This window comes from Sceloporus occidentalis, unplaced genomic scaffold (genome assembly GCF_023333645.1).
Source record: "Sceloporus occidentalis isolate IW3139 unplaced genomic scaffold, rSceOcc1.0.p SCAF_3, whole genome shotgun sequence".
NCBI lineage: Eukaryota > Metazoa > Chordata > Lepidosauria > Squamata > Phrynosomatidae > Sceloporus > Sceloporus occidentalis.
In genome coordinates, this window is record NW_028316983.1 from 42,464,056 (window position 1) to 42,491,087 (window position 27,032).

The following is a 27,032-nucleotide window of genomic DNA, read 5'->3' on the forward strand; positions in this document are numbered from 1 at the left end:
CTCTATATGCAACCCCCACTAATTACTAACATTCCATTGGTGCTACTAGCAGAGAGAATCATTGTATATGAAGGTGACATCCTTTTCCCTGGCTTCTTGTGTTGCTAAGCCATGTGAGACTAGTGGGCCTCCCTTCTCTTTTCTAAAGTTTCAGATCCCACTTTCTGTGACTTGTGCAATTAATATTGCTTTCTAGTTGTGCTTCTGCTGAAGGTTGTTAGAATAGAACTAAAATGTTTTAAAACTTCGGGGTGGATCTTGAATTCTCCATTGTCCAAACTCTTGAATGGATCTGAGCAAACTGCATAGTTAGTCAAGCTTTCAAGAGAGTTTAGGGCTTTTATAACTGAGCTAAAGAAACAAAATCCTATTTTATTTATCATGCAAAAGTTAGCTGGACAGAACCTTCCCTAACTTGATGCACTCCAAATGTCTGGGATTCCAATTTCCACTATCCCCATTCTGCATAACCCAATTACATTGGCCATGTTGGGTAGAAATTATGAAAGTAGTAGTCCAGTAGGTGACAGAGGGCATAAGAATGTTGGACTGAAGGAAAAAGGGCAGTTCTTCTAACAGTCTTACCCCTTGCTGAGGAATGTGCACTCATTCATGGAGTACCTGTGATTTATACACTCCACAATTGCTAAAGCTGTATTGTGAGTAATGTTAGAGACAATCTGGACAATATTTAGGGTGATCTTTTCCACTGAAGGGAGAACTGGTGCTTTTCCAAACTGAAGAAAACTTAAGACTGAGTAAATGTCTTACTCTAACTATTCAGTTAAATTAATGGGGCTTTCCACACGGACATTTGGGACGTCCTCCGGACGTCCCATTTTAAAAAAGGGGCGTCTCTTTTAGACGCCCCATGGTCTAGTACGGACTCCGTCCGTACAAGATGGCGGCGCCCCTTCTACATGGGCGCCGCCATCTTTACGCATCGGACGCACAGCGTCCAGACGCGTCGCGCCGCTGCTGACGTAGCGAGCGCGCCCCTGGCGCCTCGCTACGTCGCAAACGCGACGCAAAAAGAAGCTCCATTTTGGAGCTTCTTTTTTCGGTCCGCGCGGGAGTCGGGCCGTTTGAAGGCTCCGGCTCCCCCGCGGACCTTCTGGCGGCGGTGCCAGACCGCTGCAAAGCGGCGGTCTGTACCCCGTGTGTAATTAACTACACACATCTGCTAATTGCAGCTCTGAAAATGAAACTAAAATTGAAAATTCAAAAATACATTTATTGCTGTTGCTGTGAACCTAACCTCTCTATGTTGCATCAGACAACAGCACAGAGTTCTGAATTGCTGAAGGAGCGTTGAGACATTTCAACCTTGGCCCGAATAGCCACACAGTATTCTATAATAAAATTTTCTTGTTCATGTAGTAAGTAGGTTAATGGCACAATCCTATACATGTTTACTCAGAAGTAAGCCTCACTGACTTGAATGGAGTTTACTACCAGGTAAGCTTGTGTAGAGTTGCTGTCTGAGTCTGCTTCATAATTTTGAATGGATAGATGAAAATTGGGGAATATTTATTTTCTTCTTGGTAAAGTAGCTTGACACTGATATGTTACCATTGTATTAGTAATTTTGTAAATGTCTATATAATTGTAGATGTGTGTTCCTTTTTAAAAATATTTTTGGTTCAAAACTGTTATTTACGTTTGCCCTGTCCACCACCACTGCTGCTAAAACTACAACTCCCCTTCCTCCAAAAAAAAGTCACCAAACCTTTAACAAGTCACACTTTCTGGAAGGAGATTGAGATTTACAAAAATTGCTTACTTGATTTAGTCTTCAAGAGCTAATTATGAAACATGCTCTTTGCATTTGCGGTAATAATTTAATGATTTGGTCAGCTGAGATATTATCATAGATGAAACTTTGAGGCATCTGAATGGTCAATGGCCAGTTTTGTAGCCTTCCCCCAAACAGAAGCATTCCTGCCAAAAACAAACAAACCTTTGTTCTGCTTGCATCCTGCAGGGCTCATAAGCTTTATACACACACACACACACACACACACACACACGCTAAGGGAATGCTTTGATGTACTTTGTATTGTAAAAATGTGCTCTCTTTCAAGTCTAATTTTTAAAATATTTTTCTTGGTTTGACAGTAAACTTAGAACACAGACCAATCCAATGTTTCTAGTAGAAATGGGGATTTGTGCCCTGGGAGCTAGGAGATTTTTAGACTCCATTCAAGAGGTTTTTGTTTGTTTGTTTTTTGGCTTTTACCTGAATATGGAAGGTGTGTAACCTGATAGTAAGGGATGTGCAGCTAACTGGTACATGGAGTCATGACAAAATACTTATTTCTCAGTGTTGCTCAAGGGCCAAGATCCTTGGAAAAATCATGTTCCACTCTGTTTCATGAAGGATATGAGACTGGGAGATTCTGCTTCAGGGGAAATTCATACCAATTAAATAAAGCTATTATCAAGTATTGTTGTTAATGCGCCTCTGTGTCTGCGTGCATTTTTATAATTGACCAAGGTGCACATTAATTTTCAGAGTGTAAAACAACCATGCTTTATGTCCTAGACAAAAGAACTGGTGTCTCTTAAAAACAACACAGATGGACAGCATTGGCAGTATCCCATTATTTCTTGAAGAATGAAAATAAGTAAAAATGATTATGTCTTCTTTCTGTAACATGTTTTTGAGGGCCATGATGGGATATATATATATCTGGCTTTGCTTCGCGAACGAAGATTCAGGAAGGACTCATCCCACGCTTTGAACAAGCGTGTTGGTGACTAAAAAGGCCAATCTGGGACAAACAGATCCGGTTGCAGAAAGCACAGTGGAAAGTCTCCTTGGGTGATGTTTCTGGGTTGTGGTTCTTTCTGCGTTGTCGTTTCTCTTCAAGACTTGTTCGCCGTGAACTTTCGAAAAAGGCTGCAGCATCGTGGATAGTGCGTCTCCATGCCTCCCGATGTGAGGCCTGGGCAGACCATTGTTGGTGGTCAATTTGGCCAAGCCTGAGATGTTGTTTCAGGGAGTCCTTGTATCTCTTCTTGGGGGTGCCCCTCTTACGCTGACCTGTGGCGAGTTCACCATAGAATACTATTTTTGGGAGGCGATGGTCCTTCATCCTAGAAATGTGTCCTGCCCAGCGCAGCTGTGTCCTCAATAGCATGGCCTCAATGCTGGTGATCCCTGCTTGCTCAAGGACAGCAACATTCGTCACATAGTCAGTCCAGTGGATATTTAGAATTGTGCATAAACAGCGCTGATGAAAGCGTTCAAGGAGTCGTAGGTGTAGGCGATAGGTGACCCATGTTTCAGACCCGTAGAGGAGAAGAGACAGTACAATGGCTCTATACACACTGATTTTTGTGCTTCGCCTCAAGTGTTTGTTACTCCAGACTCTTTTGTGAAGCCTTCCGAATGCACTATATGCCTTTGCCAGTCTGTGATCGATCTCTTTATCGATCTTGGTGTCTGAGAAGATGATGCTTCCCAGGTAGGTGAACTGCTGGACGGACTTAAGCACAGATGTGCCTACAGTGATGTGGGGATGGTAGTGTTCTTCCTGAGGTGCCGGCTGGTAGAGGACTTCCGTTTTCTTCAGACTGACTTCCAGTCCAAAGAGCTCTGCAGCTGTTGCAAAACAAGATGTTAGGCACTGCAGAGCTGCTTCCTTATGGGCAACAAGGGCAGCATTATCAGCAAAAAGCAGCTCACGGACTAGATAGTTTAGAGTTTTAGTGCAGGCCCTCAGGTGGCTTAAGTTAAACAGGCTATCATCAGTACGGTAGCATATATAAATGCCATCTTCTTTGAGATCTGCCGTAGCCCTTTGGAGCATCATGCTGAAGAAGATTGTAAATAGAGTTGGAGCGAGAACACAACCTTGTTTTGCACCATTAGTTATTAGAAAGGGCTCCGAGAGAGCGTCGCCATATCTGACTTGACCGTGCTGGCCTTCATGTAGCAGGATGATCATTTTGAGGAATTTGGGGGGGGGGGGGGGGCATCCTAGTCGTTCCAGGATCTGCCACAGACCTTTTCTATTCACAGTGTTGAAGGCTTTGGTGAGGTTGACAAATGTTACAGAGTCCTTTGTTCTGCTCTCTACATTTCTGGTGCAGTTGTCTAAGGGCAAATACCATGTCTGTAGTGCTCCTATTAGCTCTAAAGCCGCATTGGCTTTCAGGGAGAATATATTTGGAAATAGGTATGAAGTGTAATAGCTGTAGCATATTAATGATCTACAATGTTGAGAAACAGGTACATCTAAACAAGCAGTGCTGTCATTCTTCAATGTCTTTCTCAGACCATATTAAAAAAAACAATGTCTTAGTAAGTAGACTCCTGTTTGTAGCTTTTGGAGGCAAAGGGGGAGGTGTTGCATTTCTGAAGCTTCTGCCCTTACCGAATATGGAAGATCTCTTTAGTGAAGCAAGGCAAAGAACAGAAGAAATTGTAAAGAGTTTGTTATATACCTTTTTTGTAGGCAGTATTTGAAACCTCAAGGGGTTGGGATCCTCATGTCACTTTATTCTTCCATCCATCATTGAGATAGATGTGAATGGACTGAGAGTGAAGTTTGTCAAGCTTCTCTGCACCTTAGTCATGTATTGTGTTCACCACAGTTAAAAACTTGAACTGGTAAGTGTGAAAGTGCATGAAGCATGGGAGAAGATTAGGATGGACATCAGGATATAGAAGAAGAAAATTAAAAGAAACCTCTTGAAAGATTACTGTTAATTTTGCCAAGAGGTCTTCAGGCTGGAGGGACCTCTCTGTGGCATGCACTTGCTGTGGATTTTCTGCATAAAGGTGGAGATTTTTTCAAAATCATTTGGATGTCCACTGTTAGAAACAAGATGTTGGACTTGGTAGGTCTTTCTGTCTTCTCCACAATGACTCTTCTTTCTTAGCTCCTTTATAATGACCCTTTCCACAAATGCAGAGGTAAAGTAGAACCTTCACCATTATTAGCACAATTCCAACCCAACCATCTGGGGGTGGAGTCACTAAACCATTTTTTAAGGAAAATAGCAGATGTTCAGAAGTGGCGAGAAAACTAGGTAGAAATATTAGTAGCAAAACATTAACGAACAAGATGCCTTGTTGAAGAGGCACACTCAGACGAATGATTCTTCCCTAACTTGGTGGCTTAGTTCAATCAGTCTGACAAGCATCATCATCATTATCTTTAACTTTGTTAGCCGCCCCGATTGTTCTCAGAGGGGCGGGATACAAATAAATGTTGTTGTTGTTGTTGTTGTTGTTGTTGTTGTCTTCCAGCAACCATACTGGCTCAATGTGATGGTAGCTGTAATTTAACATTGTAGGTACAAGGTTGAGAAAACTGCACTGGACTAGTTCTGTATGTCACAACAGTTACAGATAAATGTTAGAGAAACTCCCACTATTGGTTTATTTGTAGATCTAACCCATTTAAGTTTGACTTGAAACTGAAAATATGAAGAGGACAGTAGATGTTAATCAAGTTTTAAGTATAGTTGACCTCCTGCACCCACAGATTCAAACATTCTCTACTTGAAAAAAATCCCCTGTCCCACAAAAATAATTTTAAAAAGCAAATCTTGATTCTTCCAATTTATATAAGGGGTACAATTTTACTACACCATTGAATATAATGGGACTTGAGCATCCACAGATTTTGGTATCTGTGGGATTGGGTTTTTTGGAACCAAACCTCAGCAGATACCAAGTGCCCTCTGTATCTACCAGCAATTCTTCAATGCTCCCAGTTTTGCTAGTGACTGGAAATACTTTCATATGTCTATAGAAAGTCCCCCCCCCCCCCCCCCCCCCGGATCCTGCAGAGCACATTCTGTGATTTCAAACAAGTTTAACAAAACCATCAACAGAAAGATTTGTCGCTGGCTTCATAGAGGCTCCCGGTTCCCACTGCCTTGCAGTTACCCAAAGTCTGTGGTGGTGTGACTGTTTGTTCCCTGTTTGATGGTCCCATTCGGAGTGCGTTGTCAGGAAGTCCAACTACACAGAACGACAGTGGAAAATCATAACACATCAGTCACACTACCACTTTCCATGGGACTGATGTGAAAGAAACCTTTTATCATTCTTGCATCTCATCTTAAAATAACAACTGGAAGTAGGAGGGCAAGACCTCATTCTGCTAGGCTCTCATGTTTGAGGAATTTGTACTCCTTGAGTTAGGAAGATAGTAAAAAGGAACCAAAAGGTTGTTGTCACTATGATCTTCTCTTTCCCTGCACCCATTACTGTGTCTTTTTTTGGAGGGGTTTGCTTGATTTTGAGGTTTATGACTGTGCATTATACAGTCTTATTGTGCAATACAGCTGGAGATGGTGATGATGATATTGGGCCTATTTTAAGCTGCTGAGAAAGATAAGATCAGAGTGGCAAGCAGGGAGCGTAACTGTACTGAAGCTTGAAGGAACATTAATGTTTGCATTTGTTAACCTCCCAGCTGCAACACATCAGATAGCTTAGAGACCACAGTGGATGTGATAGTGTCAGATACATGTGTTTCCATAGGAAGCAGTGGGTGTAAGGCCAGTTTTAAGAGTAAGGGAGGCACACCGTGAGGAGTGCAGAAAACGTAGGCTGCCCACAATGTCTCTGCCATTTGCCGAGTCTCCCATTTGCCTTATCTGGACTCAGGTACCTAGTGAGGAATAAACTCTTGTAAAGGAAGATCTGCAAGGAAATATTAGGCATGCTTCCCATGTCTACTATTAGTGTTTTAGCTGGATAGCCTACCCACCCCACATTCTACATTATTGGTATACTGCCGGATTCAAGTCTTATAAAACCCATACTACTTGCACTAATCTGCCTGGAATGTCTGTACTCGTTTGGCAACAAGTAAGGCCACTGCATTGCTTAGTCCACTGGTAGTTCCTAACTTCATCCAATAACTTGGGTCTAGTCTGTACTGCAAGAAAGCAGATCACTGTCATAGCAACATGTCTACAGGCATCCGTTTTCTGTGTAGAAAAACATATCACACCAACCACCTTTCCACTTACGTCAAAGGAAACTAAGCACTTTGTGGGTTCTCAGGATGTAAGCACTTCTCAATAACATGTGCCTAAAGGTGCATGCACATACAGAGAGACTGACTGAAACTGTTGAGTTCAACAGTACGTCAGGCAAAGGGAACTGAGTGGATTCTACTATTTGGATTTAACGATTGGCACTGGCATACTGTATAGGGGCACCCTGTTACCTGGAAGTCTCAGCAGGAAGACATTCAAATAACTGAAGAAGAGTTAATGTTTGCAGAGAAGCTACTCAGGTGCATTCTCCTCCATGGACAGCCTTCGTTAATGAAACAGACTTCTATTTGTGCTGCTACATCATTATTGGTCAAGGTGTGATCCAGTGTGCCATCCACAATCTACTGCAGACCAGACAGGACTGGGCTCTGCACTCGTCATTTCCCAGAGCTATTTTACAGGAGACTTCCTTCGTGATTTCTGAAGATTCTGCGTAGCTGTTTTCTGTAGTGCCATGACAGAAAGGTGAGTGATGCCACTCTTACTTAACATTAAGGAAAGAGGGGAATCTGGAGCTTGGGTTGGTTTGTTTGCTTGACATTTCTCAGAATTCCCAACCAGCTGTCATGCTGGCTGAAGATTCTGGTGGTGCAAAAAAAAAAAAGTTGCTCTTTCAAGCTCTGGATTTCAAAGGGATCTTGTAGCATCTTTGAAACTAATGGAAAGAAAGAAGTTGGTAGCATGAGCTTTCATAGACTTCAGCCTCTACCCCAGCCATCTCAGGAAGTAGCCTGCAGTCCAAAAAAGTGCATGCTACCAACTTCTTTCAGTATCAAAGGTGCTCCAAGATCCCTTGTGTACTGATTTTCCAAATTAACACGACTATGGTCCAAAACACACTGCAGAAATAATCTAGTCTGAGACTACTTTAACTGCCCTGGCTCAATGCTAGGGAATTCTGGGAACTGTAGTTTTGTGAGACATTTAGCCTTCTCTGCCAGATAGCTCTGGTGCCACAATAAACTACAATTCCCAGGATTCCCGAACACTGAGCCCACTCTATTCTGCTCTGGTCAGGCCCCACCTGGAATATTGTGCCCAGTTCTGGGCACCACAATTCAAAAAGGACATTGAGAAATTAGAGTATGTCCAAAGGAGGACAACGAAAATGGTGAAGGGTCTGGAAACCATGCCCTATGAGGAAAGACTCAGGGAGCAGGAGATGTTTAGTCTGGAGAAGAGAAGGTTAAGAGGTGATATGATAGGCCTGTTTAAATACTTGAAGGGATGTCATATTGAGGAGGGAGCTAACTTGTTTTCTGCTGCTCCAGAGACTAGGACCTGGAGCAATCAATGAATGTAAGCTACAGGAAAAGAGATTCCAGCTCAACATTAGGAGGAACTTCCTGACAGTGAGGGCTGTTTGACAGTGGAACAAACTCCCTCAGAGTGTGGTGGAGTCTCCCTCCTTGGAGGTCTTTAAGCAGAGGCTGGATGGCCATCAGTGGAGGATGCTGTGATTTAGGTTTCCTGCATGGCAGGGGGTTGGACTGGATGGCCTTAGTGGTCTCTTTCAACTGTGATTCTATGAGCCAGGGCAGTTAAAGTGGGGCGGTGGTTAAATGCCTGTACTGCAGCCACCCACTCAAAACCATAAGGTTGCAAGTTCAATACCAGCGGAAGGGCTCAAGCTCGACTCATGCTTGCATCCTTCCAAGGTCACTAAAATGAGTACCCAGATTGTAGGCGGCAATTAGCTTACAGTTGTAAACTGCTTAGACACTCTTAATTCAGTATGAAGCAGTGTATAAATGAAGCTGTTTGTTTGTCTCAAACTGGATTATTTCTGCCATGTGTTTTGGACTTATGTCTTAGAATTTTAAGCTCTGAATTGTACTACATATAGAACTTATCACACTTGTTTTAAAAAGGAAAGGTGAAAGAACTGCCTAATAGTCTAAATACATGGAGTTTAACATGTTGATTTAACAGTTGTCACAAAGCTGATGGTTACCAATTTTTTTTTAGATATTCCACTAGTCAGGTGCCTAAAAGTGCTTTTAGTGCTTCTCCTGCTGCTGTTACAATTCATTTAGACTAGTAGAGAGCAGTGTGAACATGGTTGAGTTAGAGAGAGCCCTGATGTGCCTTACCTAAGGAGCAGTGTGGTGGAAGCCGCAAAGATAGAGTGGAGAAGAAAAAACATGAAGTTGCTCAGCTTACTGACAGCCTTATAAATTTTAATAAGTGTTTCAATTATAAAGCCAGACTCTGTCAAGGAAACCATGCCCCTGAGCAGAACTCTTAATAACAGGGTATCTTTGAGGTCTCCCCTTGATAGTGTTCCCATAAATCAAAGCGAACCTGATGGCCAGTACATAACAAAACCTATGCACAACTTTGTTATCAGAACTTACTTTCTGCCCTATAGCCCTGGAGAACAGGCTCTGAATCTGCACTTGACCAAGGAAGCCCATTGGGTAACCTTAGGCAAGTCACATTCTCCCCACCTCAAAGGATGGCAAAAAGCAAAACTCTTGAACAAATCTTGCCAAGAAAACCCCATGATAGGTTTGCATTAGAATCAACATAAGTCAGAAACAACCTGAAGGCACACAACAACAACATTCAGTTAAAGTGGATACAGATTTTTGAGCAAGAGCGTCTTTTTGAGAAATATGACCCTTTCATTTGTTCAGTTAATATGTTCCAATCATGGGGGATATGTTTAATGGAAATCTGAGCCTCTAAAGTAATATATTAGTCAATGCACATTACAATAGGCTTAGAAATAGAAGCTATCTTAGGTATCTTCTTTCTAAACTATGTTGCTCTAATTGGTTTCCCAAGTGCAGAACCTTGCAGAGACATGCTAGATATCTGGCAAAATTACTCTATTTCAAATGAATATGAGACACACAACAGACGAACAGAGTAAGGCCAGGAAGACTTCAGGTTTTCAAGATCAACTTTGGGTCCCTGGAACTCAAAGGCCCACCAACCACAGCCAAGTACATAAGATCAATACTTAGAACTAAATAATTTGGAACCAATTAATTCATTAGAAATACTAGAATTGAACAGAGTACATAGATCCAGTTACTCCAAATATTATTCACCTTAGCAATATCATTTTGGAATGGGAGGACAGTCACCTTGCTGGGAATCAAAAATCAGCTAATCCAGTCAATTAAAAATACCTTTTTGCACACCCTTGTTGTTAGAGCCAGACAGTAAGCTTTCTGCATGCTTGAAACTGGTTATATTTTGTTCTATAAACAGTGCACGGTCTACATTCAACTAGAGCACATATCCCTCAGCAGTGTTTATCATTCCTTGCTGAACTACTTGGTCACTGTATTTTCTCACTCCAGCTCCCAGGATTTGTTACTTTCTGCTTTAGTTGTTGCCTGCTGCTAATTTATTTTCATGGACCCCTATCAAACAAACAAGCCAACAAATTCTTACCAGAACCTTTGAAATGGCAGTGGTTCAGTTTCCAAATATTGCGGGGGGAGGGGGGGGCAGAGTAATGGTGGGGAAATTCCTGAATAGATGGCCAAACAGAGACCTACGGGGCTGGAATCAAGGATAACCTTTAGCTTGAGAATGTTAAAATCCATGGAGGATACAGTTCTAAATGCCTAGTAGTCATGTCTATACATTATAAATTAATTACCCCCAGTATAAGAGGCAGTGTGTATCAGTATACCAGTTGATGGGCATGATGCTTTCAGAGATTGGAAATATTCCCTCTCTTACCCCCTTTCCCCTCTTTTTTGGACTACATCTTTCAGAATCCTGCAACTAGCATGGCCAGACTTTGGAGGTTATAATCCAAAAGGTAGTTTTTTCAAGTTCTGGGTGAGTTGTGAAAATGTTCTGTTCGTGGACTTCCCTGAGGCATCTAGTTGGCCAATAGACTAAATACTGACGTTAAGTTATGTTAATGTTCAGTAGAGCTTACTTTGTTCTTAAAGATCTCCATCTTGGGGAGGAAATAGCTTGGAAAAGAGGGTGGAAGCTCTTTGTGAGTGAGTAGCATGTTTGAAGTTCATGCTAATTGTCTCCTTGGTTCTGTTTTGTTGTTGAAAGTTTTCTCTTTTAGTGCTGAACCTGAAAATCACTACTACCTAAACCCACCAGTTAGCAGTGGACTGTAATGGGAATCTTTCCCAGTCGAAAGAAGGAGATTACAGCTGAGCCAAGTCCACAGAACAGCCAATGTCTCAACCCCAGCCTTGTTGTTACATCACCAGGTGGGGCTTATTTGATGTTTCCAACCAGTTATGGTCCTGAAGCTTGGGAGATGGGTTAGCTGCTATCTTGTGCCCAACTCCTACAAACAGCAAATGAGGCTGCAAGCTTAGAACTTGATTTCAGCTTGGCATTTCAAAGCACTGATAGTTAAGACTATCAGAAAAGAGAAAATATTCTCCATTGTCCCTCCCCGCTATAAGTCTTCTGTGAGAAAGCTCATCCACAACACAAGTAAAGTTCCAGATACATGGTGATGTCAAAGTCAAAGCCTTGAAATGACAAGCTCCAGGGCAACACTTTCTTGATGCCACCCTGGACCATATAGAGCCAGCAGAGCACTGCATGATTGACATGGAGACTGAAGTGACATTCCTATAGATGACGTTTAAACTTGTAAAATACATACACAATGATGTAGTTTTTCTTTGAAATGAATTCTCTTACAGAAGATGTCTTGCTGGGGGTGGGTGGGGAATGGAGTATAAGATGACATCTGGAGCCTCTTGTATCGGGGCTTCTGCAATCCCTTTGTCAGAAGCAGGCAACACTATCTCTTCAGACTGAGGGATTGAGAGTCCTTGCCATTTGTCAGCTAATCTGAATGCTGTCTGGGGTCCTATTACCTTCTGGAAGCCAACATGTGATGGTGGTGAAAACCAGACAGGCAGAGTTAACTCCACTGAAGCATTCTTAGGTTTTGAAATGTTGGGATTATTATGAGATAATGAGCAGGCTCTAGAACTAATATTAGGAATTTTAGTAATCTTTTCAGATCAGTTAGCATCTCATCCCTAGAACTATATCCATTCACTGCTGATATATCGAGGGCTCAAGTTGTTGTTTGTATGTGTGTGTGAGAAAGAACACATTTTTCTCTTATTTTTATTCCACTTTTCAATTGCAAAGCAAATGCCAATTATAATTGACAATGTTTAAATTAAACTCATAGCTGAATCCGATCATTACAACATTATAAAGTAGAAACAGTTTGCAGAAGGTAAGGGACACAAAATAAATAGATCTGTTTTAAAATATGTAGATTTGTCAGGCTGTCTGCCAAAACAGAAAAATGCCTTAATTGGGCACCGAGGCAACAGGGTGAGCAGAGATAGAGAGAAACCAATGCAAGGATAATTTTTATGTCTAGTTTATCCTTCTTTTCCTGCTTCCCAACTAGCTGGTCTTGAGTCATTGAAAGAATATGAAATAATGTCTTCCCTACAGATCTCTAGAGTTCAACAGGGGATAGTTCTTTAGCATCCTGAGGCTAAGCCATTTGGGGCTTTAAAAGTAATAACCAATACTGTGCTATATCTGGAAACAAAATGAAAGCCTGTGGAGCTGTTGTCATAAAGTTGTGTCATGCTCCTAGGAGCTATCTGGCTGAGATCCTGCACTGGTAGAAGGGGATAAAATTCTGCTCAACAGGAACTACATCTTGTTTCTTTATCACCTCCTGTAGGACTAATCTTCTGCTTGCAAGGTCCCCACCCACTAGCTGGTTGGTAGTTAATGAAGAATAGGGAGCAGTTGGCTAGCACCTTATAGCTGGCCATACAATGACCCCATCCTCAATGGTTCTGAGACACCCTTGGGAGGTCCCAGAAGATGACATTGTTGGCTACATCATCTCTAGCCCCTGCTCTTTCCTGGTCACTATATATCTATGAAGCAGAATGGAGGGGAGCTGTCAGAGAAAGGTGAGGTTTGAGGGGCTGGAAGTAGTGAATTCCTCCCTCTGCAGCAACCCAAAAAGACCTAAAGGGATGTTAGCCACCTAGCAAACTTTTGCCAAGATCCTAGTTGCTGCAGTTCCTTTTCAAGAGCAGCAAGAAAATGACAAGACACAAGGAGATATGAAGACCCACGTATACACTTTTTATTTACTTGTAGGTGCAAATATCTCTATAGCAATTGCAGTGTGCAATTTCCCTTCTGGACATGCAGAACCAATACTGAGGATGGGAGAGCAGCTGAAGTTGCTATCTGAGTGAGTACTTGCAGGGCTGCATCAAGACATTTTGCTGACTGAGGAAAAACCCATTCAGCAAACAAAATAGTGCCTGTGTTCTTTGATGCATTTGAGGGCAACAAGGGTGCAGGCCAAGAAGCCTGGGAACACACTGTTATGTACCAGAAGGGGAATGCCAGCATCCTGCTGCCATGGCAGCTGCTATACCACCCAGAATTTGTGCCTAGAGGGAGTTGTTTAATTCTTCTCAACAGTAGAGCTATCCTTGGTTAACAGAGAAGATGGAGAACTAGAACTCTTGCTAGGCCCCCTTCATAACCATCTTGAAGGAAGCTCCCATGTAATGTTTTGGACTATCTGAGGTCTGCCCTCAAAATGTTCTGATGCTTGAATCCATGTCTTCATATTATTCCTTTTTTTTTTATTGCAGAGAGGGTGAATGGTGGAAAGTGGAATCAATTGTGACTGGCAAGGACTGCTATATTCCCAGTAACTATGTAGCTAAAATTTCTCACAGGTAGGAGCTGTTGTTTTATAGAATATAAATATAGGTGAGTTCAGAGTGTTGTAGGCAGCCACCAGATGCCAGCGTGTCTGCACCCAAAAGCTGGTGTAAATCAATGAGAGAAAGAATACTTTCCCCTCCCCCCAACAGTTTTCAGGAACCGGTCTTTCATCCCTCCCATGACTTGCATAGATAGGTTTTAAGGGCATTAAGAGTGCAGCCCTCTTACCTTTTCAGGTGGCTTTATGAGGGCATCAGTCGTGCAAAAGCTGAAGAGTTGCTGCTGCTGCCTTACAACTGTGAAGGCTCTTTCCTGGTAAGAGACAGCCAAGTGAGGAAAGGTAAGCAAACTCTTCGAATTATAGGGAAGGAAGTGGATTAACCCTAGAAGTGTGATCAGATGTTTTATTTAGCTTAAACTTGGAAAAGACTTTGCTCAGGCCAGTAGGCTGTAATGCAGAAAGGTGCTGGTATAAATTGGTGGAAAGGCCTATATTGCACCTAGTTTTTTGGAGGTGGAAACACGCTGTACAGTAGGGGTGGAAAACGTATGGTCATCTAAAGATTTTTTGGCTCCAAGCCTATCCAGTGGCTTAATTGCTTTCTAAGACCTGGTAAGATGGGCCTTTTGTGATGCCCTCATCACGTGCTAGGGTTGCTCACATGCCCTGCAACCCTCGCATGTGACGAGGGCATAACAATGGCGGCACCCTGTATACATGGGCACCACCATTGTTATGTAAGTGCCACGCGGTGTCTGCACGTCACCACATGGCACTTACGTATCGAGTGTGCCAGTGGCGCACATGCTACCCTGCTGCCACAGGGTAAAAAGATTAAGAACCCACTTTTCGTAGATTCTTTTTTTTCCGCAGGGAAGCTGTGCAGTTTGGCAGCTGCAGCTTCCCTGCGGAGGATAAACAGGCAACGGCAGGCCTCAGTTTTTGGGAGGTCTGTACCGTGCCTAAGTTTTGTATGCTGTAAATGTTTATGTTCGTTTCATTGGCTGTTAGCCATCTTGAGTCCCTAACTGGGAAAGCAGCAGAAAATAACACCTGGCATTCTGGATTGCATTTATGGATTCATACCCTAGATTACAGACCGTAACCACCCCATATTCACTAACACTGTGTAGTGGCACTATTGTCACAATCATAAATGCCCTTTCAAACTTACTTTACTAGGCAGCAGTCATATCGACAGATGGAGGTCTGTTCAGCTGCCAATAAGAACACAAGAGCATATTTCCTTTCCCTTCCTGCAGCAAGTGAGGCTGCAACAAGGAATTGCTACAGGGGCTCTACTTCTGAATGTTGCAATTTCACTTGGTAGTATGAAGAAGTGGTAGAAACACCATCCTCTTGTAGCCTGATTGCCAGGTGCTGCTGCCTGCCTGGTAAAGTAGGCTTGGGAATTTGGGCCTAAAGACATTACTAAGTTACACTTTTCTAACTACTGTACAGTGGGTCCTCAGTATCCATGGAGGATCTGTTCCATCCCCCCCCACCGGATACCAAAATCTGTGGGACCTCAAGTCCCGTTGTCCCCAGTGGCGACATGTGCATGCAGGCAGATTGCCACTAGGGACAAATGGGACTTCACCATTGTTCCCAATGGTGGTGTGGCCACGCGCACATGCTGCCACTGAGGCAGTCCCTAATTGCAGTGTGGCCATGTGCACGCACTGCCACTGAGGACAACGGGGGTTTGCCATCCACAGATGGCAAGATACAGCTGGATACTGAGGTCCTACTGTAGAATATGAGAAGATCATGATGATCGTCAAAAGACTGTAGAAACTGTAGAAGGCAAATGCTTTTCCAACTCTCCTCTACAATTAGACCATCTGCAAGTCTAATGATGTTTTAAGGAGAGAAAACATAGTGCAACATTTCTCTAAAAATACATCTGCCTCATCAACCCAATTTACTCTGTTGCCTACCCTTTGGATTGCAGGACTAAACTGTTCTCTTTCCTCTATGTACTGCCATAGTTTTTCCTCTTGTGGTGGGGATTCTTTCTTGCCAAACGTGCTAAGAAAAGGGGGGATGGGATTAATTTCATTTTGTTGTCATCTTCTATGCTCTATAAAAGCTAACTGCGACCAAAATTGGATTAAGATGCTGTAATGCCAACATGGTATCAAGGTTTGAGTGCTGGATTATGTCTCGAGATCAGGGATTGATTCCCCGCTTGGCCCTGGAAACTCACTGGGTGGCCTTGTGTGAATCACTCGCTCTCAGGCCCAGAAAACCCTGTGATGTGTTCACCTTAGGGTTGCTGTAAACCAGAAATGACTTGAAGGCACACGTTTAGTTTAGCTTTGAAGTATTTATCCTCCTGCATGTGAAAAATAAATGAAATCAAGGTAAGATGTTATGCTTATTTCTTGGCTGAACATGCTGCTGAACTTTGCTCTCTGTTGCAAGCAGGTTGCTACTCCTTGTCAATCAGACACACAAGTCATGCTTCCTGGGACTGTGTGAAACACTATCGCATTAATTGCCTAGAGAACAGCTGGCTTTACATTTCACCCCGCCTCACCTTCTCAAGTCTGCAGGAACTGGTAGACTATTATTCTGGTAATTTGTTTTCTCTCATTCTAGATTAATGAAAGGATATGACCAAATCAGTTTTGTCATTACTCATGGCTCGCTCCATAAGTAAAATATATACAGGCTGAACGTCCCTAATCTAAAATGCTCTCCAAATTCCATACTTTTTGAGTGCTCCTATGATGGCACAAGTTCAATTATTCCATGCCCACAAATTGTTAAAAAATACTGTATAGAATTACTTTCATATGGTGTATACGAAAAATAAATGATTTTCATGTTTAGACCTGGTTCCCATTCCAAGGTATTTCATTACATATATCCAATTATTCCAAAATCAGGGGTGGGGGTGAGGAATCAATCCAAAATATTTCTGGTTGCAAGCATTTCAGATAAGGGCTACCCAGCCTGTGCTGTCTTGTGTGAAAGGGTGAGTAACCACAAAGACAGGAATAATTAAATGTGAAAGGGTACAATTCCCATTACCCCCAATGAGCATGGTCCTTGGCTGGGAATGGTAGGAACTATAGTACAATGGGCCCTTCATTGGGGAAGGCTGACCTAAAGTCAGTGATTTAGCAGACATGTATCACCTGGCAGTTTTGAAGGAGGATTGTGCTTATCATTTTGCAGTAGAAAATGATGGAGTAGAAAATGAAGAAAACAAGAGAACTTGTTTGTTGCAGGGATTTCACCCAAGGTGAAAAATGGTTGTGTCAAACCAGCAATGTTTCTCCTCAGATTAGTATCTTTTGATTCTGCTACAATAATGAACAATTGTTCATCCAGTGAGTAAAACGTGTGTTCAAATAGATTGATCAAGAACCTGCATCAGGAGATGTAGTAACATCTCTGTATCTATGTCCCCAGATTCCCTTCCCCTCCCAAAACCTGCTCATCTTGTCCCTCTCCAGCAGCACAGAAATGGCTGTGTGGAGGGTGAGGAAGGGCTGCATGGTTTTAATGGAACATGGTGTGCATATGTGTCTTTTGTTTGTTGCTTGTTCGGAAAAAGGCAGGGATATAAAAGAAATAAATATTCTGTTCTGTGTAATGCCATGAGTGAAACTTAAGGCCATTGTAATTAAAGAACAGGATGCCAGATACTATCAAGACTTCATGAATATGCATTAAGTGACAACCAGTAATTCTTTGATGTCCAGCAGGAAAAAGCTGCAGTATAAGTTACCTTAAGGCTAACTTTCACAAAAGCTTTCAGTGGCACACAGAGTGCTGAGAAATGTAAGCAGTTGAGGGGAGAGGAGTTTCTCAGACATATAACTGTAAACCATGCTAGGCAACAAACAGAAAAAGGACCCTCCTTGCTATTGTAGAAAAGGAAATGAGAAAGCTGGTTCTCTTGACCACCATGACTGACAACTGGCTATTCAACCAGTTTAATATTTTTGGTCTTTATACAGCTTGTGGGGCTTAAAACTACACTTGGCACACAATTTCTGGTGTAGAAGCTGTTACTGAAATGATTATTTTATAATAAGTGAAGTTTGGCAACTGGAATCTACAGAGAGGTGATCCCACCAAGACATTTAAGACACCCTTATGCTAGACTAGCTTTGTTTTTAATTGTCATAGAATTTGAAAACATCTGAAAAAATCTAATGTAGCTTGACTCTCTGCCTCCTCCTGTTCTGTAGAAACTAGTGATGGCTTATGTTGTTGCTTGAAGGAGCCATGCTTCATTCAAGGATCTACGTCACACTTACTCCATAACCTTTCCAAACCAGTAGTAGTGAGCAAGCCAGCTCTCAACTGGCAGGAGATCAACAGGTATATTTTTTTCTCTTGAATTCTACCTTTTCTCATCATAGAACTTGAGTAGTATAAGTGACATAGCTCAAAGTTTTGTAGTGACCCGTTAAAGCATTCAATAAATGAAATACATAAATCACTGTTACATATACTCAGTTGACTGCGCAAATATGCACCTAGGCAATATTGTCTCAAAAATTGAGCATGATCAGGATGTTACTGTCTACAATTCTGGAGTAAATCTGGTGTCATACTGAACAAGTGCCAAATCAGTTAGAATTTGCAATAAATCCAGTGTATAAAATGTTCCTGGAGAGTAATTTTATATGGTTCACTGAAATGTACATGCTATGGACCTAGATCATGTCCTGTCTCCCAGTGTACTTTGTACCATGTTGTGTCCCACTCTAAAGAACCTGAAAAAGACGAGGACTCAACAGGAATACGGTGGTTTAGTGTTTAAGATGCCAATCCTGATGATCATAAGGTCAGAAGGTTGGCAGTTTGAGGCCCAAGTGCCACATGACAGAATGAGTTATTGTCACTAGTCCCAGCTTCTGCCAACCTAGCAGTTCAAAGCATGCAAATGCAAGTAGATGAATAGGTACCACTTTGGTGGGAAGGTAAACAGACTTCAGGCTACATGACCACCTGAGTCGTCTTTGGACAATGCTGGCTTTTCAGCTTAGTAACAGAGATGAGCACCACTCCCTCTACAGTAGGTTACGACTAACATTCATGTCAAGGGAAAACCTTTACCTTTTACTCAATTGTTCCAATCCTGGATCAGTGCCTAAAACCAGTCCAGGATGAGTACTTCTGTAAGGTAAACATTAAGTACTGTCTGTCAAATAATGATGGGAGACCCACACTCTCCTAGTTATTATTAAAATGGAGATGTCCAGTCTGGGAACTATGCATCCGTTAGAATGTTCTAAATATTCTAGAAGAGGATGCTCTTTTTTCTGCTTTCCAGTATGTTTTATACAGATATACTTTCTGTTTAGCTCAGACTTCTTGGCAGAAGGTCCAGTACCAGAAGACTCTCCTATCAGTCTGGGCCTGCGTGAAGCTGTAACATCTTATCTATCAATAACTGAAGACCTGCCTTTAGGTGACACACTTGACATGAAGAGATCCAGAAACACATAAAAGGATTATTGGTATTCACTTCTAGAAGAACATGAAGCTTGAACAGAATACAAGACTTTTTATATGCGCCTCATACCCTTGAATGCAGTATGAACTTACTCCAGGAAGCAGTGACCATTCAGTCCAATATGTCATCGCTGTACATCCCCCTCCCCTTTTTTGCCACTATAGGCTCTGCGGATTCCATTCAGATAAGACTATATGTGTATTTATATCCATCTATTTATGTCCGCTACTCCTACAGAATTCTGTATTATGTAACTGTGAACAAGACTTGAGACATTTACAATGAATTTGCTTCATTTAAATTTCTGCATAGCACCAATGGCGCACTTCTTGAATCAAGAGCTAATAAAGGCAAACCACTTCAGAGAGCAAGATTTGGATATTTGGGCAATGAAATCTTCCTTCTTGTCTCTTGAATCTACTGATGCAACCTTCTACCACTAATGCTCTTGTATTTTTCTGTCTTCTAAAGATGAGGGATGAATGTTTTTTCAGTAACTCAAAAAGTACCACAGATGTATTTTGATTACTTCTCTATTGCTCTGTTGGATTCTCTGGTTGCCGTGGAGGAAGCCTTTCCTCTCCAACTAGTACTCAAAACCAAGTAAGCTGGTAATGGGGACCTACTGTTCCATAAGCTTGCTCCTTGGCTTGCATGGATTCTATTATCCCTGTGGAGTTAAATCAGAGGCTCTCACTGTGATTTTGAAAAAAATACAAACATAAGTCAAACAAGTACATCCAACAGTGCCTAAAGAGAGAGAAATTACTTGCCCATTTTCAACACCTGCCTGCAACCTTTCACTAAATCTGATGCCAGTAAACAGGGGAAGAAGTTTGAAAAAACATTGACCAGTGTATAGTCTTAACATATGTGTAAGTACCCTATTTTTGGTGCTAACCAATGAATTCCAGCTTGATTCCCCCCACATCTCCACTTACCAGGCAGGAACTACTGCAGCTGAGGTCTGTTGCTTGGGAAGCAGCTGTTTTCTGTTTTCACCTCCTCCCATGAGCAATCCCCATTGTGACAGGCCAAAACAGGATCCCTGGTGTAATTCCCCCTCATGATGGAGATTCCTCACATGAGGGATTGCAGCAGCTGCAGTTTGGTAAGTATAGGAACTTTCATGGTTTCTATATATCCCCTAAATTACATTGTAAATCTTGGCCTTCTGAAAAAGTGACTGGATGTCATGAGTAAAAGTATTAGGAAAAGGAAAACTCCTTACTGTTCTCACAGTAGATGAAAAGGAGCTGAGGCAACTGAGCAGGAATACAGAGGAAAAGAGTTGAGGGTGGGCGGAACTACTGCCAAAATTCTTGCCTAGAAGGTTCTGATCATGCTTCATGTAGGCAAAGAAATACCCAACTATATGATTTACAGAGACCATGAAGAAGAAACCCATAACTGCCAAATAGGATTCTAGTCTTTATTTTTAAATTAAAGTCCCTAACCGTCACATGCAGTGACTCTTACACATACATGCCTGGTAGCTCAATCATGCGCAAGTCCTTTCATGTCAACAACTACATCTGTTTCCTTTGGAAAACAAATGGGAGAGGAAGAGAAAGGAAAAAAAGAATTGCTCCATTTAACACTGGTAGTCTGTTCAGAATAAGATTCCATTTCTGAAAAATATTGGTCATGATCCTGCATTGTTAGATGTAAGCACATTGAAAAGATAGATTTTGGGATCATGTTCTGTTGTTGCCATTTTCCTCTTTCACTATTTAACTGCAGAAGCGACTGTTACACCAAATATATATATATATATATATATATATATATATATATAAAATAATTTTTAAAAAAAAAAAAAAGGGGGGGGGGGAGAGCCAATCTCACCTTCCCAGTGATACTATGACAAATCTCTGAACAATTATACACATACACATATAATGCCAGCGGATTAAAACATACAAACAACACCCACTAGGATTCCCTCCCCACAACAGCAAAAACAGAACCTTCATAGTTAAGTAGTAATATTCCATTTCCCTGCAGTGTAAGGAGGTAATCCTTCATGCTGGGACTACATAAGCAGTTACCAAATCACCTGGATGGGCAACAACCTACTACTTAGACACAACCTGTTGCAGAACACGTTTACCAAAGGAGGTGCATGCTGAAGCACATTTGTCAATCCTGTAGTCTCTGACAAAAGAAAACAAGTGTGTAGAGAGATCTTGCAGCACCATTGAGACTGAGAGTCAGTCTCAAAGGTGCTACAAGATTTCTCAACATACTCATAGAATCATAGAATCATAGAGTTGGAAGAGACCACAAGGACCATCCAGTCCAACCCCCTGCCATACAGGAAAACTCAATCAAAGCATCCCCAATAGATTGCCATCCAGCCTGTTTGAAGACCTTTAAGGAAGAAGACTCCACTACACTCCAAGGGAGTTTGTTCCACTATCGAACAGCCCTTACTGTCAGGAAGTTCCTCCTAATGTTGAGGTGGAATCTCTTTTCCTGTAGCTTGCATCCATTGTTCCGGGTCCTAGTCTCTGGAGCAGCAGAAAACAAGCTTGCTCCCTCCTCAATATGACATCCTTTCAAATATTTAAACAGGGCTATCATATCACCTCTTAACCTTCTCTTGTCCAGGCTAAACATCCCCAGCTCCCTGAGTCGTTCCTCATAGGGCAAGTTTTCCAGACCTTTCACCATTTTAGTCGCCCTCCTTTGGACACGCTCCAATTTCTCAATGTCCTTTTTGAATTGTGGTGCCCAGAACTGGGCACAATATTCCAGGTGGGGCCTGACCAAAGCAGAACAGAATGGCACTATTACTTCCCTTGATCTAGATATTATACTTCTATTGATGCAGCCTAAAATCGCATTGGCCTTGTTAGCTGCCACATTGCACTGTTGACTCATATTCAACTTATGGTCTACTTGGACGCCTAGATCCCTTTCATGTGTAGTTTCATTCAGCCAGGTGTCCCCCATCCTATATCGGTGCATTTCATTTTTCTGCCCTAAGTGAAGTACCTTACATTTCTCTGTGTTGAATTTCATTTTGTTAGCTGTGGCCCAGTTTTTTAGTCTGTTCAGGTCATTTTAAATCTTGATCCTGTCCTCTGTGGTATTAGCTACCCCTCCTAATTTGGTGTCATCTGCAAATTTGATAAGTATGCCCCCAATTTTGTCCATTCTACAGACTAACGTGGCTATATCTTTGGGGGGGAAAAAGTAGTTGAAGTGGCTACCTTGGAAATCCCAATGAGAGATGCTATCATGGTTTATGCCACAGAAGCGGCAGTACTACAAGTGGAGTGTACCTGAATCTCTTCTGGAACTGGCTCGGAACTGTACACACAACCAATGAGACAAGGTGAGACAAAGGCGCTGTTACACACCGCCATAAGTGACGTCCTTAGGACGTCCCATTTTGAAAAGGGGGCGTCTCTTCCAGACGCCCCTTACCCTATCACGGACAGAGTCCGTAACAAATGGCGGCGACCGTTCCACACGGCCGTCGCCATTTTGATGTAGCGGATGCTCTGCGTCCGCACATCGCGGCCCGGAAGTGATGCCACGAGTGCGCGCTTTGGCACTTGCAGCGTCTCTTCCGGGTTGCTGGAAGGAGCGCAATTTTCGCGCTCCTTCTTTGCAGCGCGGAGGAGTCACGTGGTTTGGCTGCTGCGACTCCTCTGCGCTGCAACCAGCAGCAGCCCGAGACCGCCCCTTTTGGGCGGTATGTAACGGGCCAAAGAGATTTTACTAAACCTTAGTAAAATCTTGAAAATAGACACAAATTCTCATAAAATACGAACAGCTCTTCACAGACAGACAGAGTCCTCCACTCAGAGGTTTTGTGAGATGATGTAACAGCAACCAAAACCAGAACTTTGAAAGTAAGAAATTTCAAATCCACCAATCTCAAGGGTTCAAAAGGGCACTTCAACAAAGTGGCCCAGTGGCCTATACCAATTGCTGGTTTGGAGTAGTTAATGCAACCTTTGGCAATTTTCAGGGATAGAATACTAGACCCAGAAATGGTGGGGGTGTCCACTCCTGATTTACATGAATGAAGAAACAAAGAAAAGTCTAATAAAAAAAGAGCACCATGAGTTTTAGTCTTACATTTGTTCACAGTCATAAGACAAAGATGGTACCTAAATATTACAGCCCTGGATAATAAATATCACTGAAAATTCAGACAATGCATAAACTATGTGACTTTGAAACAATTAGTTGTCATTTAACCATCACATAAGCTTTATTCCAAATTATTACAGCAAAATAAGTTTATCTGCTGTACAGATGTTACACTCAAAACCAGTCAGTGCCAATAAACTGGAGACAAATTATTCCCTGAAATTAGTCTTGGCACAAAACGCCTTTGTTTCAACTCGGAATAGTATAGTAATTCTTTCTGAAAGATCAGCTGGTCAAAATATTAATTGTAGTCATTGTTACTTGTATGACAAAAATTGGCTAACTGAAATTTACATAATTTTGCAGCATATAAACATTACAGATTTGTATCCATAATTATCAATTTGTACACTTAACAGATCTTCAACTCACAAATGTGCTTTAATTTCAAACTTTGGTGGTGTCAAAAACAGAATATCAAGGTAATAAAAATCCAACATTCAGAACACCTTCAATGCAAAAAAAAAAGTCCATTCTTGTTTCCCTCTAAGTCAGTCTTTGTCCCAGATGCTGTTTCACGAAAAATAAAAAATGGAAATATGATCTGCAAGCATTTTTAAACATTCCAAATACTTACAATACACCAATGTTTCCAAAAGGTACTGTATAACCTAGTTTCAATTTAAGCAGCATTTCCACTTTGTTCTCACAAATAATACAAATAAAGAAACTAAAAATAAAAGTACAAAAAGGGATTTTGAAAACATACTGTTTAATATAACGTCCAATTGTCTTTTGGAACAGTACCTCATGCATAGATCTTGAGGCTTCATTTACACAAATATAAAATAAACTGATTCCCAAAACCACACATTTACAAGGCTCTACAATGAGGAAGTTTATAATATTGAAAAAAGACTACATTTCAAACTATAACCGGAATGGCAATCATTAAACAGTAGGATAGAAAACTACACGGTATCTATCACCGACCATGGCTATATCTGAATTTGTAGTATATCTTTTACCTCTGACTGCTCTGTACTCTGCCATGAGGGTGTCTCATTAGCACAAGGTCATGGGAGGCACAGCATGGCCAGATTTAGAAATTCAAGAATTCACAAAAGTACAACATAAATGGGCTTCCCAGTACCATAAAAGTCATGCTACAATGACATGATAAATATGAAAACAATCATTTACTAGGAAAGGAAGTGCAACCAAATTGTGACCTTCTGCTCCACCTATTCAGAATAGCAGGTAGCTTTCAGGTCATTATCTGCAAATCTCTTGTAACAGTATACAATAAAATTAGACATTCATACTTACTAGGCTTGAAAATAATATCTTCTATGGATTAAATATTGTGGTTATGCATAAACCATGAAAATAAAATATGACTATGTCTGGTGCACTAGTCACTTAAATTAACTATGTAGAATGCAATTTACAGCCTTGGTCAACTAATCATTTTTGGCTCTTAGAACTTTGTTTTCCAGTGGCACAATATTGTCAGTGTATGTAAAGAACATTAACGTTAGTTGAACAACTTGATACAAGGAGTGAAATGTCTGTAGCCAACCTGCTCCTAGCCTTTGAAGACAAGAACAAATCCCTTTTCATAATGTTAAAAACGCCTAGCAAAAGCCAAAAGAAGATAAGGGCCGTATCTCATTACTTTTCTGAAGAGTAACCCTTTTCTTTAAACAATTCCCTGAAGTCAGTTCTGCATCACAAGCAACAAGCATGGTACTCCATTTCAACGGAAGAGTGCTTGCCATGTGATATTCACCAGCCATCTTGCAGAAGTCTCCAGTATCATGTTGAACAGCAAAGTGCTATCTGTTGTACTTTGCCCAAGTCTGTGAGAAGTTGTTTTATACAATGTTTTAATTGGGGAAGTCTAGCTAGTGGTTCAGGTGGTTCCAGTTCTCCAGTATAGTCCAACCAGCTCTCTAGAACTAAAATAAAAATAAAGAGGAACATTTATTTTCACATCATATACAAAATAATTAAATTTGAACAGGTTATACTTGGTACAAATCTCTTATCATTACTATTTACTGCTTACTTTAAAGTTCTTTTTTTAACATGCCTTTTCCTAATAAGCCATTCTAATATGATCTGCAACCAAAACATAGTTTTACAACATACATACACATATGCGTACCATTCCATACTTTCCACTGAACCAGAGGGCTGGGAAGTAGCCAACATACATAAAATGGATTTTAAAAAGGGGATGTAGGAAATTACAGGCCTGTCACACTTAGTAGATTACCTCACTACACCCTTATAGTGCTGCTATTCAACTTTGACTGCTCTGGCTGCCTCCCTTTGCATTCTGGGATTTGTAGTTCAGTGAGGACGAAGAGTTCTCTGCTTCAGAATTCTAAATGCTCCTCCTTGAACTGCAAATCCCAGAATGCAACAGGAGGCATCAAGAGCAGTAAAAGTGGAATAGCAGTGCTATAAGAGGGTCGTGAGGTAATCTAGTTAGCTGAACATCTGTGCCAAGTATATAAAAAAACCACAAATAACATAGCTAAAAAATCAGATTTTTACAAAGCAATGCCCTGCCTATCCAAATCTGAGGGCTTTTTCAAGAAAGATGTAGCAATCAACCAGACATATATTTAGATATGCTGAATACTTTTTTTGGTAGGTGTTCCTCATAAAAAGCTTCTGAGTAAATCTAACATGGACTAAGAGGAGAGTTCCTGTTAAATATCTATAACTGATTAGGGAATAGAAAACAGAACAGGGCTATAAAACCTTTTTGTTCTACAATGTAGTGAAATAAAAACCATCAAGAATGTTTACTGCAACCAGTGCTGTTTAATCTCATCCTCACTGGCTTGCAATTGGGATAGGTTGTGATATGGCAAGATTTTCAGATGATATCAAATTATTCCAGATGTTTAAAAAAAGGTTGTCTCAAATGTTCGAAAAGGATTATGGCTTCAAAGTGGGTGCACCGCTACAAAAGGAAAGTGTTCAGAAGTATACAACAGAATGTGAAGTTGAAGGCTTTCATGGAGAGCATCCATAGTTTTTACTGTGGGTTTTTCACACTATGAGGCCATGCCCTAGAAGAGTTTATTCCTGATGTTTCGCCAGCAGCTATGGCTGGCATCTTCAGAGAATGCTGGCATGAAAGTGAGTGGGGTATATATACTATTGGTTGAGAGGAAGCCATTTACATGTTAATCTGTGTATTGTTCTGTGGTTGAATGGCAAGGCCTTAGGGTGTCTATTTAATTAATGATCCATTGTCCCAACAGAAAAAGGTTCTATCGATGCCAAACTATTAAAAAGATAAAAGAATGGGCCTTACAACAACTCAAGCCTGAAGTCTCCCTAGAAGCCCTATGACTAAGCTGAGATTGTTGTACTTTGGACATATCATAAGACAGCTTCAATAACTGGAAACTAAAATAATGCTTGGCAAAATGGAAGACAGTAGGAAAAGAGGGAGACCATACCACAGATGGATTGAGTCAATCCCAAACCTGTGTTTGCAAGGCATGAGACAACTAATGACTGGGGATCTTGGAGACCTCTCATTCATAGGATCACCATAAGTTGAAGTCAATTTGACAGCAAAAAACAACTATGAGACTGTACTGATAGATTGATGGTGAGAGGAAAAGCCTTTTTGGAAGAAGGAAACTGTAGGCTGGAACTCTACAGGGGGCTTGTCTACTTTCTCCCTCAGTATTTGCTGGTATC

At 41.4% G+C, this 27,032-nt stretch overlaps 2 protein-coding genes across 11 annotated transcripts in view; one reads left to right on the forward strand and one right to left on the reverse strand.

The window, feature by feature from the left end:
* The first annotated feature begins 5,793 nt into the window (after positions 1-5,793).
* Positions 5,794-19,616, forward strand: SLA2 (Src like adaptor 2). Of its 6 annotated transcripts, none has more exons than XM_089514157.1 (8): positions 5,794-7,494; positions 10,767-11,228; positions 13,123-13,219; positions 13,632-13,718; positions 13,944-14,047; positions 16,136-16,288; positions 17,917-18,049; positions 19,039-19,616. In XM_089514157.1, the coding sequence occupies exons 2-8, from the start codon at positions 11,132-11,134 to the stop codon at positions 19,181-19,183; spliced, it is 816 nt and encodes a 271-aa protein (XP_089370283.1). In that variant the 5' UTR covers positions 5,794-7,494; positions 10,767-11,131; the 3' UTR covers positions 19,184-19,616. The 6 variants fall into 6 exon arrangements, with proteins under 6 accessions (XP_089370283.1, XP_089370285.1, XP_089370286.1 ...); XM_089514159.1 differs by having other exon boundaries at positions 11,065-11,228; XM_089514160.1 differs by having other exon boundaries at positions 11,078-11,228.
* Positions 19,617-23,327: 3,711 nt separating this feature from the next.
* Positions 23,328-27,032, reverse strand: part of LOC149315812 (PHD finger protein 20-like) — a 79,063-nt gene continuing 75,358 nt past the window's right edge. For 4 of the 5 annotated variants that reach the window (XM_089514167.1, XM_089514168.1, XM_089514164.1 and 1 more), the window contains one exon: positions 23,328-25,261. In XM_089514167.1, the coding sequence (XP_089370293.1) occupies positions 25,119-25,261 (143 nt within the window). In that variant the 3' untranslated portion in view covers positions 23,328-25,118. The remainder of the gene's footprint in view (positions 25,262-27,032) is intronic. The other variant, XM_089514166.1, reaches the window with a different exon arrangement.

Excerpts from the sequence above, each read along its gene's own strand:
- SLA2 (XM_089514157.1), top strand. The coding sequence starts at position 11,132 with ATGGGAATCTTTCCCAGTCGAAAGAAGGAGATTACAGCTGAGCCAAGT. Across the intron at positions 11,229-13,122 it reads CCTTGTTGTTACATCACCAG|GTGCAAATATCTCTATAGCA; the intron begins GTGGGGCTTATT and ends ATTTACTTGTAG. Across the intron at positions 18,050-19,038 it reads AACTGGCAGGAGATCAACAG|CTCAGACTTCTTGGCAGAAG; the intron begins GTATATTTTTTT and ends CTTTCTGTTTAG.